We start from the raw sequence: 16199 nt of genomic DNA on the forward strand, positions 1-16199 counted from the left end.
ATCAAAGGAAAGAGGTTTTCTGGGCAGGGCTTTTGGACTTGATGGGGTTTATGTACAGGGGTGGAGGAGTAGCTTAATGGTTAGGGCAGTGGGCTGAGATCCTGGAGAACTGGGTTTGATTCCCACTGCAGCTCCTTGTGATCCAGGGCAAGTCACTTAACACTCCATTGTCCCAGTTACAAAAAATACCTTAGAATGTGAGCCTACTGAGGATAGGAAAAGTACCCACATATAATATGTACAGTGCTCTGTATGTCTAGTAGCACTATAGAAAATGATAAGTAGTAGTAGTGGATAGGACCTGTGAAGGGCCTTCATGGGAGGATCAGATGTGTGGAGGAGGGTATCAGAATAAGTGGGCATGTTGGGCTGTGGGGGTACAAGTGAAAGGGGTGCACTGGATATGTGGAAAGGACTGCTGCCATGGAACTAAGTTTTGACAGCAGCCATGCTACTTCACTGCTGTAACACATTTATTTATTAGCACTTGATGTACCACAAGTGATTCCTGATGCGACTATGCGGTTTACAATTTCTAATACAGGTATTTCACACTGTCCCTAATGGGCTCACAATCTAAGTTATATATTGTACCTGGGGCAACTTAGGGCTAAGTGACTTGCCCAGGGTCACACGGAGCTGTAGGGGGAATTGAACCTGGTTCCCCAGGATCTCAATTCACTACTGACCGACTGGCAGCAGCGGGAATCAAACCCGGTTCCCCAGGTCCGCAACCCACTGTAGTAACCATTAGGCCACTCCTCTACTCCTACAGCGCCTCCTCTTGAAGTGGTGCTAAGTGCCGCTGTGCTTTCGGCAGTCATGACAGCTAGCATGTAGCTCCAACTTCAGTACTAGCTGTTACTGCCATCCACTCCTCCACCCACCCAGGTCATGGCCAATTCTCACCCCTACCCACATTAAGCAGCTAATGTGGCGTTTTGGAACTTGATCTTGTTTAAATGCATGGTAGAGGTTACCGTAGTTCTGCACTCGCTTCTACTGACGGTAAGAACCGCACTAGCTACTTAATGCAGCTTAGTAAAAGAACCCCTTAACTAGTAACAGCTGTGAATAAAAGTTCTTACATAATACTGTAAATTATAACGTTTTTGTTTCACTGGATAATTAAAATATTATAGGAGTAATTTTATAACCGCCCTCACTAGTAAAAAGTATGACTACCAGGAAAATGAACTACACACAGAGCCATTTGAAGATGTGTAAGAGGCGCTTTTGAGGATCAACTTGTAAGACAGTGAATTTTCCTGAGGCAGTTCTACTACTTGGAATATGAATTCATGTCAGGATTTCTACAGGTTCTTTTCTGTGGCAGCTGAGCAGATAAGTTTATTTACAAGATTTACTTTATTTGAAGATTGCCACTTATTACATTTTTGGGGGGTGAATTCAGACAAGACTAGCTGGGCACATTACAAAGCAATTTTTGATGACAAAGTAGGATGTTTTGGACTTATGATTAGAACCTACGGTAGAGTTAAATCTTTAGGCTGTTAGGTCTGCTGCTAATCTCCCTTCTGTGAAAGTCTTCACACATTTATTTATTTTTGATATTTGTTTTTGCTGATACATTAGTCATTTTTAATAAGCTGTTTTGATATTTGTTTGCAGTTATAAAATAGGCACCCTTCTAGATTTTCCACAGAAACGCAGTTATAAACTTAGCCCCATATAGGTTGTATATTTATAATTTTGCCTGACCAGAGGGTGGACTATTTTAGGAAAACCCACTTTCACGGATAACCTAACGCTTTACCTGTGGAAATGGATTTGAAATTGCCCACTATGGGGGTAATTTCATAAGAGGGAGGTTCCTATATGAAATACCCCCAAAGACACTGATTTTATAAAGACGACAGAGACCTATGTGTCCTTACAAAATAGGCTTGTACAATAACCCCTAGTAGAATACAAATTCTCCTGCATAAATTTACACCTGCTCAGAAGCTGATATTAATGTACACATATACTCTGAAAGTGCAATTCTATAATCTACACCCCCGCATTTATGCATGCATTACACAGATAAATGTAAAGAATACGTACGAGCATATGAGCACACATACCCGTATAGATGCTAGCAGGGTGCCTATGCACTATTCCATAAATACCCTCTTAACTTGCACAGCACGTTTTTGTGCAATGCAGGTGTACACAGGGGTTCAGCATGGGCAGGACATAGTCAGGGCTCCCACTTACAGAATACTGCAAATTACCATCCTGCCACACTTAGGCACCTGCAATTACACCAGCTGTATGTGTAGTGTAATGGCGGGTGCCTAATTTTCAGGCATAATGGAAAGAATTAGGACGCAAACCCATACATACGACCCATGAACAGAAAAGCAAGAGCAAAGGGTCAACCAAATAACCTCCAGCAGTCGGTAGATGGCAAGCAAATCTTACTGAAAAAGCACCATACATCAGATTACGCTTGTATTCTGTACAGGAATCTGACTCTCAGGTTCCATTATACAACAGTCGCCTACTGTGTGGTCTCAGGGTGCCTAAACACTGGCGTCCATTAAAAGAGAGTTGCCTTCTATGTGTGCATTTATATTTTGAAACTGTACCACAGCTCTGCCCAAAATATGCCTCTTGGAAAGTCACATATATTTGACAATTTTATGAGTCCTCTTCTGCAAGTAGAGTATGTTTTATATGCAAAAAATGCTCTCTAAAATTACCCTCTGCATGGGTAGATGGTATGACCTAGTGGTTAGAGGTTGATGCTAGGATTTTGGTTCTGCTACTGTCTGAGTACAGTTTGAAACAAGATGGTAGTAACCTCCAAAATGTTAGAAAATACTATACTATACTTCCTATAACTTTAACACACTTTAAAATTCTGTACTCAAGGCACTTAGGCCCCAACTTACTGCTCAACACAAAACAAAACTTTAATTTGTGTCTGAATTTTTAAAAGGGTTTCCAAAGTTTTCACTTCCTTACCTTGAGATGAGACTGATGAATTTGTCCTGGTTAATGGCAGTGAGGTATTGTGGACAGGTTTGGGCTGTACCTTGGTTTGTTTCTGCTTTCCTTTAGGACTGGAATAACAAAAATATCAAGGCATTCTAGTCAGTTAGCATAATTCATCTCCTCTTTTCTTCTAAGGGCCACATCAAGTTTTCTAAAGATACCTTGATAAAGAGCCTCATGTGGCACAGTAACAAGCCAGAAAAATGTTTGTAATAATGTTACTAGAGACTATTTTAGTAAGCACCCTATGGCTGAAGATATGGTACCTGTTTCTGAAACTGTAAAAACAAATCTGCATAATCCATTTCATACAACAAAACAGGCTGAAAATGTAAATTACTACCATTTCTAAAGACAGGAAAAAAAAAGCTGTGTATTACAAAAGTGGCTGCACTAACTAGGAAAATCAGGCAAAAGGTGGTCAAGTTGACATGCCACTATATTCTCCTGAAGTTTGAACTCAAAGTTATATGGTAGGTCAAGCTGAAAGCAGCCAGAGGTTCACCAAGTCCAATTTTGTGAATGCAGGACTGCTCTCCCAATAAGGGAATCCTGGAGCAGGGTGAAAAACACTGCAGCTGTAAGAAATCCAGCAGCAATGGAAGCAAATTCCTTCCAGGCCCAAAACCTTGCTGCTGGTTCACAATTGTTGTTGAACTAGCACTTCTTCCTAGCATGTTGCTCTAATCATTACACCCCAGTATCTTTTTGTAACAAAAACTGTGCAATTTAAATTTGTATGGATTAATGTTTTAGGCACAGTTCCTTCACTTCTAATCCTTACACACAGATCACTTTTCCACAGCACACCACTCTTTCGCCAACTCGCTAATCACACATCATCTACATTAATGTCTCTGATCCTATACTGACAACTTCCTGTTTCTTCTGTCCCCTGCTTTAGTGCATCTTCATTTTACTCAAGATGCTGCTTTTTCTACCTTGCTCCTTCTCTTTGGACCCTTGCAACCTTATAGAATCAAGTAGTGTGACAATTAAAGAAGGATTTAAAACTTTTTTTTTCTTTGGAGCGGACATGGGGGATAGACTCTTTTGTGTTTGGGGGACGGAGTGATGCATGGGGCTCTTGGCAGTACAGTAGTCCATCCTATCTCTTTCGCCTTTTTCTTGTCTTTCTTTCCCTTTGAACATTATCTTTAAAGATTTATTTAATCTGTTTTGATGATTTATAGCCACAAGTATAGAAAGCATAGTAACAAACTAAATACACTGGCCTATGTGAAATAAATTAGCAAGTAAGGAACTTCAATTAAAAACTGTTTTGTCGGGCACATTTGGGACAGAAAATGCAAGTTCTTTCTCAGCAAGTTACATAGCGTGATAGCCAATTAAATATAACAGGGAGGGAGTGGCTCAGGGACTGGACAAGCATGAGGGCAACAGCGAAAGAAGTTGGAACCTGATAACAGATGACTTCCGCTCCTGAGCCATCCACTCATTTTACAGGAAGTGACATCATTATCTAATCCTAGGATAGAGCATATAACAACAGCGTTATAGAAGAACGCTATCAGCTATACTGCTGGGTTTTCTCTTTGGATGAAAAACACTGTTCTCATATGCTGTCACAGACATTGTCACATGAAATTCACTTATCAGGATCTAGTTGACTTGTTACCTCTGGTGCGTCACAAGTTTGATGAAGAGGACTCCTAAGGAAGGCTGGGAAGCCGAAACACGGCCGGTGCCGAGTCTCACTCTACTTGTGATTGTGTATCTGCACCTAGATCCATTTGAGATTTTGATCCTATGTGTGTGTGTTATAGCTACCGATAAAAGACTTGTAAACCATCTTGGATCATCCTGGCGTCTGACTATGAAAGGTTAGCCTTACGGAAGTACATAGCCACATTCCAAATGGGGAATGCTCTTTTGGATCCCTTTCGGAGCCCAAGCAGAGCTTAAGTGGAGCTTTTAAGGGAGTGATAGAGACAGCCTGGTGAATGACACTGAACTATCCGAGAATGGGAAAGAAGAAAGATAAAGAGAGCTCCTGATACAGCTAAGGGACCAGAGCAGAAGGTGTAAAGGATTCTTTTGTTTCAACTGCAGTTAAGAGTATTCAATCAATTGATTGCTCCACTTTGGGTCCAGTGGGAGAACAGTTTGATTTGTCAACTGAGGAAGCTTCTCTTAGCCCTGTCCTCCACCTCCCAAGCTTACTCTCAGCTAAGGTTGGAAATTTTTCTTCCAGGGCTGAAGGACCTGAGATAGTGTTGTCTTCTGGGACTCAAACGAACTTGTTAAAGGAGCTATCATGAAAGTTAATATTCCCCTGGTAACTAGGAATGTTGTTTCTTAGTAGCTTAACTGGAATGGGAAAGATCTTGTGAGGGAGGTCCCAGGATTCAATGCTTTCTTAAGGATCCACAAGAACAGTGCTCCTCAAGCCAGTCCTTGGGGCAGATCCAGCCACTCAGGTTTTCAGGATATCCACAATGAATATGCATGAAAAAGATTTGCATGCACTGCCTACTGGGTATGCAAATCTATCTCACACACACTCACTGTAAATATCCTGAAAAACTGAGTGGCTTGGTGTGCCCCAGGACTGGGTTGAGAAGCACTGCACTAGGATATGGGGGAGTGAAACCAGTGGGGTTTTTTTTTTTCACATTTCCAAGAGAAGTACTGAATTTGGAAATCTGGCATATGATGGCCATAACAGAGGCAACTTTAACATCTTGTTTTACTCAGCTTTGTTCCTTTCCTGGGAGACTGTGGCTAGACTGAAGAATGTAGATATGGAATGGGACAAGATTAAGAATGAACCACAATCATTTAATGATGCTTGGATTCAGTTCAGTCCATAAACATACTCTTGCAAAAAGGAATATTTCTTTGCAAAACAGGCTTGAAAGCTTGGAAAATTTGATCCAATTTACAACTTTGCATTTCCTTAACTTCCATATTCCTGTTGATATGTTAAAGCAATATTTCAGAGATGTTTTACAGTTTGTTACTATCACTTCTGGTCATCTCTAGAGCCTTTTATGTTTAGGGCTCAATGAGGAAATGAGGAGAAGAGAGGAAGGTTTGTACTATGCAACTCTGAATTTAACTTTACAGTTGGAGACCTCCCTAGAGGAAACTAACAATAGGGCCACTCTGGTGGTCTCTTTTGTGACAGCTTCTGATAGGGACAGTGTATTTCATTTTTTTCCCTGTTATGTCACCACAAGTTTTTCATGGATATGAAACATGTATCTTTAGTGATGAGTCTGTCAAAACACAGAAGATCAGGAAGGTTTCTTCAGCTCCATCCCAGGGCATTAGTTCTCCTTAAAATTTCCCAGGAAGTGTTTTGCAAGGTGTAGGATTATGTTTTCTCAGATCTAGACATTCACAAAACAATGAATGAAGATAATTGTTAAATAGGCCTTGTTAAGGTCCAATCAGATTACTGTCTTCATGTTTACGGTATAGAAATGTAGCTCGCTCTCTTTTTTATATAATACATAGCTTGGGTTGTTTATGATACATACTTGCTATAGATTGTTCCAGGATCAGATTATGAGCTATATGACCATTGCTGGAAGGACGTGATTTGAATTGTTTGTTTCCTTTTCTGTATTTGTTTAAAAAATGTTAAAAATAAATAAAACAAACAAACAAACAAGCCCTGAGCTGCACCTGTTCCTGTAGGGGACAGTTGCAGAAAGCACCCTACCTGGAAGCTCTGCTGCTCAACTGTGAACTGCTGCTGCTTCGAAGCCGTTTTCTGTATCTTGACCTTCTCCTCATCTGCCAAAACATGGCTGCCTTGTACTCAGAGATAATATTTTTAACATACGTTTCACATAAGGCAGACAATCTTAGGGTCATGCTGTAGATCTAAAACAGGAAAAATAAAAATCCAGTTATGAATGCTTTTAATGGACTGCTTGAAGGTTTGAAGTATACATTAAAATCAATGTTCTTGTAGTGAATTCTGTGTTGTCCCACAACCAAGAGATCCGCTGGATACAGATCAGAGAATCTAGTACAATATTCTCTTAAGGTCTGATCCCTAAAAATAAAGCACTTTATCTCATTGCTAATTACTGTCTGACTGGTACATTTCTATCTGGTATAATGGTAATGCTACAGAAAATCAGGCGGAGCCATTTTTCCAGCATTTGGGTTGTTTTGAAAAGCAAGAGAGAACTGTTTCTGTTTGTAATAAAGATTATACTTTTACATTATTTCCATGCAATAATCTATCAAATGTTATGGAATTAGAATTTAATATACATTAATCAGAATTACCAGTGGTAATTTCTGGATGTATTAAAGATATTTTATAATTATTGCCAAAATCTTGCACATATCATTGGAAATATCTAACAAAATCATTATGTAAAAGTACATTTTCCAATAAAGAGTCTTCACAAAGCTGTCTCTCTAGTTATCAAAGTGGGCTACTGTTATGCAGTGGCGTAGCAAGGGGGTTGGGGGGGGGGGGGCGGGAGGGGCGGTCTGCCCCGGGTGTCAGCTCGGGAGGGGGTGCTCTCTGCCAGCTCCCCCCCCCTCGGTGAATCGACCCCCCCCCCACCTTTAAAAAGAATATCGTGAGTCGCGCCTGCCCTGCACGTACAAGAAATGTGGACCGTCGGCTCTTCTCTCGCTCTGTCCCGCCCTTGCGGAAATAGGAAGTTGCGTCAGCGGAGGGAGGGACAGAGCGAGGGAAGAGCCGACGGTCCACATTTCTTGTACGTGCAGGGCAGGCGCGACTCCCGGTATTCTTTTTAAAGGTAGGTTGCGGGAGCTGGTCGTCGGGGGGGTGTCATTGTGCTGCACCCGAGGGGGGGGGGGTGCAACGGCGAACCGCCCCGCCCCGGGTGGCAGCCCCCCCTGCTACGCCACTGCTGTTATGACATGTTATTTTACTGTTAACCCAGTTATTAGTAACTAGGTCTCACTGCATAAAATGGGACCGGTGCTAAAATAGCATGAGTCAGTGGTAGAAAAACACATCTTAACAGTAACCCATTTTGATAACTTCCCCATTAAGGTGGTTATTTTGGAAGCAGCCCCATATGTAAACGACAGCATTTAAACATTTTGAGAGACCTGGATGTTTAAATGTCACTTCACATAACAGGCCATTTACATGTGGGAAAGCAGAGTACCTCTAGAGGGCAAGGGGGCATGGGTAGGGTGGAGGGAGTGATCTGGACAAGCCTATAATACAGACATGGATTCCCTATTTCACATAGGGAATCTATGCCTTTTTAGGGATACATGGAGAAATTAGATTTTACCTACTAATTTGTTTTCCTTTAGTCCCTCAGACCAGTCCAGAATGATGGGTTATGCACTCTTACCAGCAGATGGAGACTGAGAACGCTTGACTTCTGAGTAAGCATATAACTGTCCTCTGCACTCCTCAGAGAAAGTATTTTCATAACAAAGCATATACCTGATAGTCCCAACCTCTCCCTCTGAGTGCTCCACTCTCTTATTATTTCTCCTGTTGCTGAGTTAGCTTCTCTCTTTCTTTGTGTGCTTTTTTTTTTTTTTTAATTTCCCTCAGGAAATGCAAATCAAACTAAATACCTAGCAGCATTGTCAACATCTAACATCATCTTCTTTTCTCTATACCCAACCTATATACCAGATCACGCACAACATATTTGCTAAATACACATACCCAGGGTGGGTTCTGGTCTGATCTGGAGGGACTAAAGGAAATTAGCAGGTAAGATCTAATTTCTCCTTCCTCTGCGTCCCTCCAAACCGGTCCAGAATGATGGGAAGTACTAAAGGAGTGACCATCAAGGAATGAGCCCCTGCAATCCCTACAGTAAAGACATACATACCAAAGTCCGTTATTAAATGGACTTGGGGAAAATCCACTATTTCTGGGATAAGCAGTATAAAATGTTTTGTACTTTTTTGGGATCTTGCCAGGTATTTATGATCTGGATTGGCCACTGTTGGAAACAGGATGCTGGGCTTGATGGACCTTTGGTCTTTCCCAGTATGGAAATACTTATGTACTTATGTCCGCATCCTGCCTAGCCTAAACATACACTCGATAAGGTCTCACAAAGGAATGCAAAAAGGACCAAACTGCTGCATTGCAAATCTCCTGTGGAGAAACTAGTCAACTTTCCACATACGAGGCTGCCTGTCCCCTGAGGAAATGGGCTTTCAGGGCTTCTAGCAGCAACCACCCTTTTAGAATATACGCTGATACAGTCACTTCCTTTATCCACCCAGCAATAGTCACTTTGGATGCTGCTTCACCTTGCTTCCGACCACCAAACAAAACTATGTCCATACTCACTTAATGCTCTTCTGACATCCAGTCGATGCAACTGTCGCTGCTTCTCAACTCAACTGGCCTCCCCAATACCAGAAATGCAACAGCTTGGTTAATGTGAAACACCGACATTACCTTAGAGAGGAAGAATGGCACTGGCTGAAGCACTGTCTTTTTCTTGGAAAATACCAGAAATTGCTCCCTGTACTACAAAGCCTGTAACTCTGAAATCCTCCTGACTGACAAAATAGCAACCAGAAACAGAATCTTCAGGGTGAGATCTTTAAAGGTGCACTTCATCAAGGACTCAAAGAGAGACCTCACTAGAGCTGACAGGATGAGATTTAAATCCCAATATGGAACCAATGGATGGTGAGGCAGCCAAATAAGCTTAACTCCTTCAAGAAATGTGATCACATCCAGATGTGAAGCCAAAACCTTCCATCACACCACACCCAGAAGCATACCAGCAAGGCCAGACTCCTGTCTAAACCATCCTGCAAAGCTCTTTAAGACATCCACTACAGAAGACTTCAATGGAATAACCTGGATATTCTCACATCATGTCTCAAATACACGCTACATTCTAAAAAAAAGAAAAAAAAAGTGAATCTTCTCCGTGACCTCAAGATGGTAGAAATTACCCTACATGAAAAACCTCTTCTGCAGTCATGCCCTCTCAAGAGCAAAGCTGCAAGACAAAATGAAGACAAGTCCAGCATCCTCACCAGACCCTGCACTGATAGATTTTCTGACATTGGTAACCTCAACGGGTCTCCTCCTGCTAGCCAAACCAGGTCTCCATACCAAGGTCTCCTTGGCCAAGCCAAGGCTATCAACACCACGGGATCTCTGTGGAGCTCAATCATCTGAATGATTTCATCCAGCAATGGCAACAGAGGAAACACATAATGGAGGATATTGGTCAGCCAAGGCTGAGGCTGGGCTAGGGTATTGATGCCCTCCAACCTCAACTCTCTCCAGCAACTGACAAATCTGGACACCTTCGCATTCTCAACTGACACCACTAAGTTCATCATGGGCTGGACCCAAGCATGTACTATGAGGTTGTAGGTGTACTGTCCCAGACTCCATTCCCCTGGATCCAACATATTTCTACTCAGATCTGCCTACATGGGCCACTGACAGGTCCTCAAGGAGACATTCCACCCAAGACATGAGGAAGACCACTTCCTACACTACCTGGCAACTCTGTGTCTGCCTGGGGATTCACGTAGGCCACTGCCATTGCACTGTCAGACAGTACTTGCACCGCCCTACCCTCAAACAGGATTTAAAATGATTAACGCTAGACGGCTTACCCTGTCTCCAGTCTGCTGATCAATCCACAAGTCTCTTCTGGCACCCAAAGACCCTGCACTACATGCCCTAGGCAATGGGCACCTCATCCTTTCAGACTTACTACCATGGTCACAACTGTCAACTCTGCAGGGTCCAAACACATTCCTTTCTCCAAGATGGGAGTGTAAAGCCACTACGTCAGACTGTTCCACACTCTGCCCCAGAATGGAAACCTCTTCTCTAGGCCCTGCATCTGGGGAGACCACGGATACAAGAAGTCCTCCTGGAGGAGACACATATGGGCCCTGGCCCACTGCACTATTTCCAGCATCATAGCCATGTATCCCAAAACCTACAGGTAATCCCGAGCCTATGGATTCCTTGAGTTGAGGAGACAATGAATCTGACTCAAAAATTTCTGCTCTCTGGCTGCCAGCAGAAAGACGTGTCCCTGCTGTGTGTCAAACTAGACTACCAGATAATCCATCAGCTGCAAGGCCTCAGGATGCTCTTGGCCTGATTTACCATCCAGCCCTGACTCCAAAAACTGTACTAAACAACAGGTGGACCCAGTCGTTCTCCTGAAAGAACGTCACCCAAATCAGTCAATCACCTAGACAAAAGTGAACCAGGATTTCTTTTCTTCTGAAAGCAGCCACTACAAGGACCATCACATCTTGGAGAACATGCTGGGAGCTGTTGATAGTCCAAAAGGGAGTACACAGAATTGATAATGCTGCCCACAAAACTGCAAACTAAATGAATCTGATGCCCCTGCTAAATCGTAATATGGAGAAAGGCTTCTGTTAGATCCAGGGAGGTAAGATATTCTTTTTTCCTCACTGCCATGATAACAGAATGAAGAGTTTCCATGTGAAAACTGGGAACCTTAAGAGCCCGATTCATCCTCTTCAGATCCAGAATAGGGCAAAACGTACCCTCCCTTCTTTGGGATCACAAAGTAAATAGGATATCTCCCAGTACTTCTCTCTTCCTGCAAAACTAGAATCTCAGCTTGCAGTTGAACTCACCTTCCACCTGGAATGGCAAGGAGACTCCAGAAAAGCATACCCTTTGCAGAAGACTTCAAGAACCCACTGATGATCTGGGTTCATCTCTGATAAAAAGTCTGCAACCAGAGGATGGGTTCCAAGATCTTCAATAGGACCCATGGGCCTGACCAGAAGCAACTGAATCAGCATTCAATCTGCTTCACCAGCCACTTTCAAAGGACTGTGCCTGCTGAAAAAATCTGCTCCACTGACTTCCACTAACTTTATTGGAATGATAACATCAAGCCTCCTTGAACCTAACGCTACATGAAAACCCTAGCCTAGTGGTTAGTGCAGTGGCCCGAGAACCTGGGGAAGTGGGTTCGATTCCCACTGCAGGTCTTTGTGACTCCATTGCCTCAGGTACAAAATAAGTACCTGTATATAATATGTAAACCGCTTTGATTGATATTAATGCAACTAGATACATATAGAAGTTACAACTAGAGTCTGGTTATAATTATTTAAAAAGAACTGATTAGTTCTTTCTGAAACAAATGCTTGGTAAGGCTAATTGTAGCTTTGGAAGCTTTGCTGCATATACTTATCTGATGAGCTGATGCTGTGTAGGCACTAGATAAGAAGGTGCATTTGCATTTTGTTGCAGAAGGATAACATCATGGGGGGAAAAAGCAGGTACTTAGTAAGCCCCATGCATTTAATTAATGAGAAAATACAGGAAGAGAAAGGGAAACAGATTTCACTGCTTGAGCTTTCACAAAGAAATCAGGCAAAAAAAACAATTGAACAGGCTCTTAAAATTCATACCCTTGATTTCTTATTAGGTGTATAAGCTTTGGAGTTGCTGAATATTAACCTAACATCTTTGCCAAACTCCAGAGGGTTGGTGTAATTTCCTGCTTCCACATTTGCTTTCACAGTGCTGAAGTCCATTGGTGTTTCTATGATGTCTCTATAATCCTAAAATAAGAATTTAGAGTTATTACCATCCAGGCTTCTGGTTCCTGATAGAATAGAAAACATTCTTCACTTTTGCTGCAGATACTTTAGTCTCTTACATTAAAAAGAAAGAAATTGCAACCTTCTATTATTCTACAGTTTGCTAGAAAACAAATTTGCCTGCTACATTCAATTTTGAAAATAGGGTGTAGCTTATTTTTGGATAAAAATGAAGGGGTCCTTTTACTAAGGTGGGCTAATGGATTTAGCATGGTTAGTGTGTGATAAATGATAAGACGCCTATTATATTCCTATGGGCATCTTATCAGTTAGCACATGCTAAATCTGTTAGAGCATCTTAGTAAAAGGACACTATATGTGTATCTTATCTGTAATAAATTACATTTACACTGCTGTTCATTTTTTTTTTAACTATTAGAAAAAAAAACATATAGTGTTCATGTACTTAGTTTGCTCAAACAATGAACATGGCCCCTGCAATTTATTCTGTTCATTGTAAAGGCATGCAACTGTTTAAATTTAGGGAACTTCATTTTGTCAAAGATTAAAGAAAACAAATTCTGACTATGAAACCTGGACGGGTTTTACAAGTTAATATTTCACTGAGAGAGATTTTTTATGGTATGTATCATAGTATGTTACAAGATATTGCATTTTGCAAAGGTTGGCACAATCTTAAGTAATTTTTTTTTTTTTGGCAAACCAGCAGAAAATTAATAATTTCTTAAGATCCCAGATGTAATAGACACAGGGAACTTGGATAAACAAACAACACAGTTTTAAAATTATTTCATTTATCTAAGGAATAAAGTTATCCAACACCTATATCACCCATGTGAATGCGTAATTGCCCCCTAAATTTAATAACTGATCGCATCACCTTTAGCAGCAATAACTGCAATCAAATGCTTCCTATAATTTGGTATCAGGCATTCACATCGCTGTTGAGGAATCTTAGCCCACTCTTCTTTGCAGATCTGCTATAATTCATTCACATTCATAGGTTTTTGTACATCAGGACCTGCCATAGCATCTCTATTGGGTTCAAGTCAAGATTTTGACTAGGCCAATCCTTTTGTTTCTCCTAGCCCAGGGGTAGGCAACTCCGGTCCTCTAGAGCCGCAGGCAGGTCAGGTTTTCAGGATAGCCACAATGAATATGCATGAGATAGATTTGCATACCATGGAGGTAGTGCTTGCAAATCTATCTCCTGCATATTCATTGTGGATATCCTGAAAACCTGACCTGCCTGCAGCTCTCGAGGACCGGAGTTGCCTACCCCTGTCCTAGCTAATCAGATTTAGACATGTTTTCGTGTTTTGGATTATTGCCCTGCTGCATAACCCTTCAGTAACTAAGTTTTCCAAATCCTGAGACAGCAAAGCATCCCCACACCAACACACTACCACCATCATACTTGTCTGTTGATCTGATATTCTTACTGTGCAATAATATATTTGCTTTATGCCAGAAAAAAAACAGAATCCATGTTGTTCATTGACTCGTTTGTCAATAGAACATTCCTAAAAGGCTTGGGGATCATCCAGGTGTATTTCTGTAAATGTGAGACATGCACTATTACTCTTACATAGCAGCAGTTTCCACCTTTCTACTCTCCCATGAATTTCAAGTTTCTTTATTTCTATCACAGAAATAGAGAGAGAGAGAGAGAAAGAAAATACATTATAATTAAGAAAGGGTAGGGAAAAGGAAGGCATACAGGAAGAGATCATAATAAGTGGCTAATAGCCCAATGCTCCATCCAGCAGATCCCACATTCAAGGACTATTAATCGATGGCTAGAGTCATGCAGTACGCCCATATAATTGTTGAAACAAACAGGTTTTGAGGGCTGCCTTAAAATCTGGATGTGAACGTATTAAACGCATTAATTCCAATGGGAGATTATTCCAGTAAATTGGGCCTGAATCAGAAAACATCGTTTTCCAAAAGGTAGCAAGTGTCTCATTTTTGCCCAGTCTCTTTCTTATTGTGGAGTCATGAACACAGCGGATCTTAGATGAGGTTATAGAGGCTTGCAGTTCTTTAGATGTTCTTCTGGGATCACTGCATCCTTGAAGTAATTTGGCAGGCTGGCTAATCCTGGCAAGATTCACCACTGTTCCAAGGCTTCTCCATTTGGAGATAATGGTGCTCCCTGTGATTTGGTGTTGTTCAAGAGTTATAGAAATAGTTTTGTTACCCTTTTCAGACTGATATATTTCAACAACTTTTTTTCTCATCTGTTCTAGAATTTCATTTGATCAAGGCATGGCGTTCCTGTAGAAATTTTGTGATAAACACTTCATTGTCATGGTAAGATTCAATATATAGTAGTGATGTTTAGATTCAACTGCAATCAAACCTGGCTGTAATCAACCAGCTGAATTTAATTATTGTGACAGGAACAGGTGGCGCCTTATCACAGAGTTTTCACCAGTTGGGGCGCTCTAGCTCCCTGTTTCCCTGCTAAAGTTAAGACAGACAAAGGAAAGAGTGTTTCTCCTTAAAGGTTTGACAGGCACAGGAACTGTCAGGGTAAGAGGGTCACTGCCCATCTGAGAAAAGAAAGGGGAGGAGAAAGCCTAGCTGGGAGAAATATAGAAGTAGTTTAGAAGGGGGAGGGCAGGGAAAGCCTATAAGCCCATAGGAAGCACAGCCCATATTTGGAGAGCCTGGGAGGAGTAAGGTCCCTATCCTAATTGGGCAGGTTCACTTAAGGTAGGAAGGGTTTTAAAGCCTTTACACCCACAAAAGAACTCCCTAGAGTGGAAGCAGGCAAAAGGAGAAAGGGGGGGGGGGGGGGGGGGAGAAGAATGACCCACAGCCTGACCTGGAGAGCACGGAGATAGATACCAGGAGGTACGAGAGGAAAAAGTACCTACCTTTAAGACTTTAGTCACTGGCTTTGAAATCTGCTGTTGAACTGGAACTAACAGCTGGGGGTGGAGGACAGGATTGTAAGGTGAAGTTGAGATCTGTTATATCCAGGGTAAGGTTGCTATTGGACTGAAACTCCTAAACACTTTGCCTATAAGGAGTCAGTCCAGTATTTGAGTATAGTTTCAGGAAAGCTGGTCAGATAAAGTGCCAGGCTTTCCAGCTGAAACCCAAATTTGCCAAAGAGGTGGCATTTGAGAAACTAATTTGCATAAGCCAAGAACTTAAGCACTGTCTTTTGTCTGTGTACCTTTGCCAGAGGAAGTACCTATCATAGTGACAAAGGTATTGGCTATTCTCTAGTCAGGAACAGTATTTGTTGGTAGGAGAGGCCAAAGGAGTGGTGTGCTAGAAACAAAGACTACTGATGCTGTTGGATGAATTGAATGTGTAGTCTGTCTCAGATTCCCTTTTATTAGAGGCCAGGCCCTGTCCACTGCATGGAAGGCTAGTGACCAGCCTGTACTCCCCCCAAACCCCAAGGAAGGCAGGATCTGAAACTGCACTGAAGCACTGGGGTCCCAGGGCCTCATCACATTATCAATTAAATTTGGTCAGTTGGTTAATTAAGGAGGCAGTTACTTTTTCACAATGGTGATGCACTTCCTGAAAGATTCCGCTTAACACAAGACTCTTCAACCAGGCCTTTAATAACTAACCTGTTATTCTCTCACACACACACAAGAAGTGACGCAGGCTGCACATACTGCAGC

At 41.8% G+C, this 16199-nt stretch overlaps 1 protein-coding gene across 2 annotated transcripts in view; it reads right to left on the minus strand.

Annotated features, from left to right (window-relative positions):
* BRWD3 (bromodomain and WD repeat domain containing 3) overlaps positions 1–16199 on the minus strand; it is a 195306-nt gene that overhangs the window by 12070 nt on the left and 167037 nt on the right. For both annotated transcript variants that reach the window (XM_030209053.1, XM_030209052.1), the window contains exons 36-38: positions 12394–12546; positions 6695–6858; positions 2974–3071 (exon numbers count right to left, since the gene is read on the minus strand). In XM_030209053.1, coding sequence (XP_030064913.1) covers positions 2974–3071; positions 6695–6858; positions 12394–12546 — 415 coding nt within the window. The remainder of the gene's footprint in view (positions 1–2973; positions 3072–6694; positions 6859–12393; positions 12547–16199) is intronic.

The sequence above is a fragment of the Microcaecilia unicolor genome, chromosome 7 (assembly GCF_901765095.1).
Source record: "Microcaecilia unicolor chromosome 7, aMicUni1.1, whole genome shotgun sequence".
Classification (NCBI taxonomy): domain Eukaryota; kingdom Metazoa; phylum Chordata; class Amphibia; order Gymnophiona; family Siphonopidae; genus Microcaecilia; species Microcaecilia unicolor.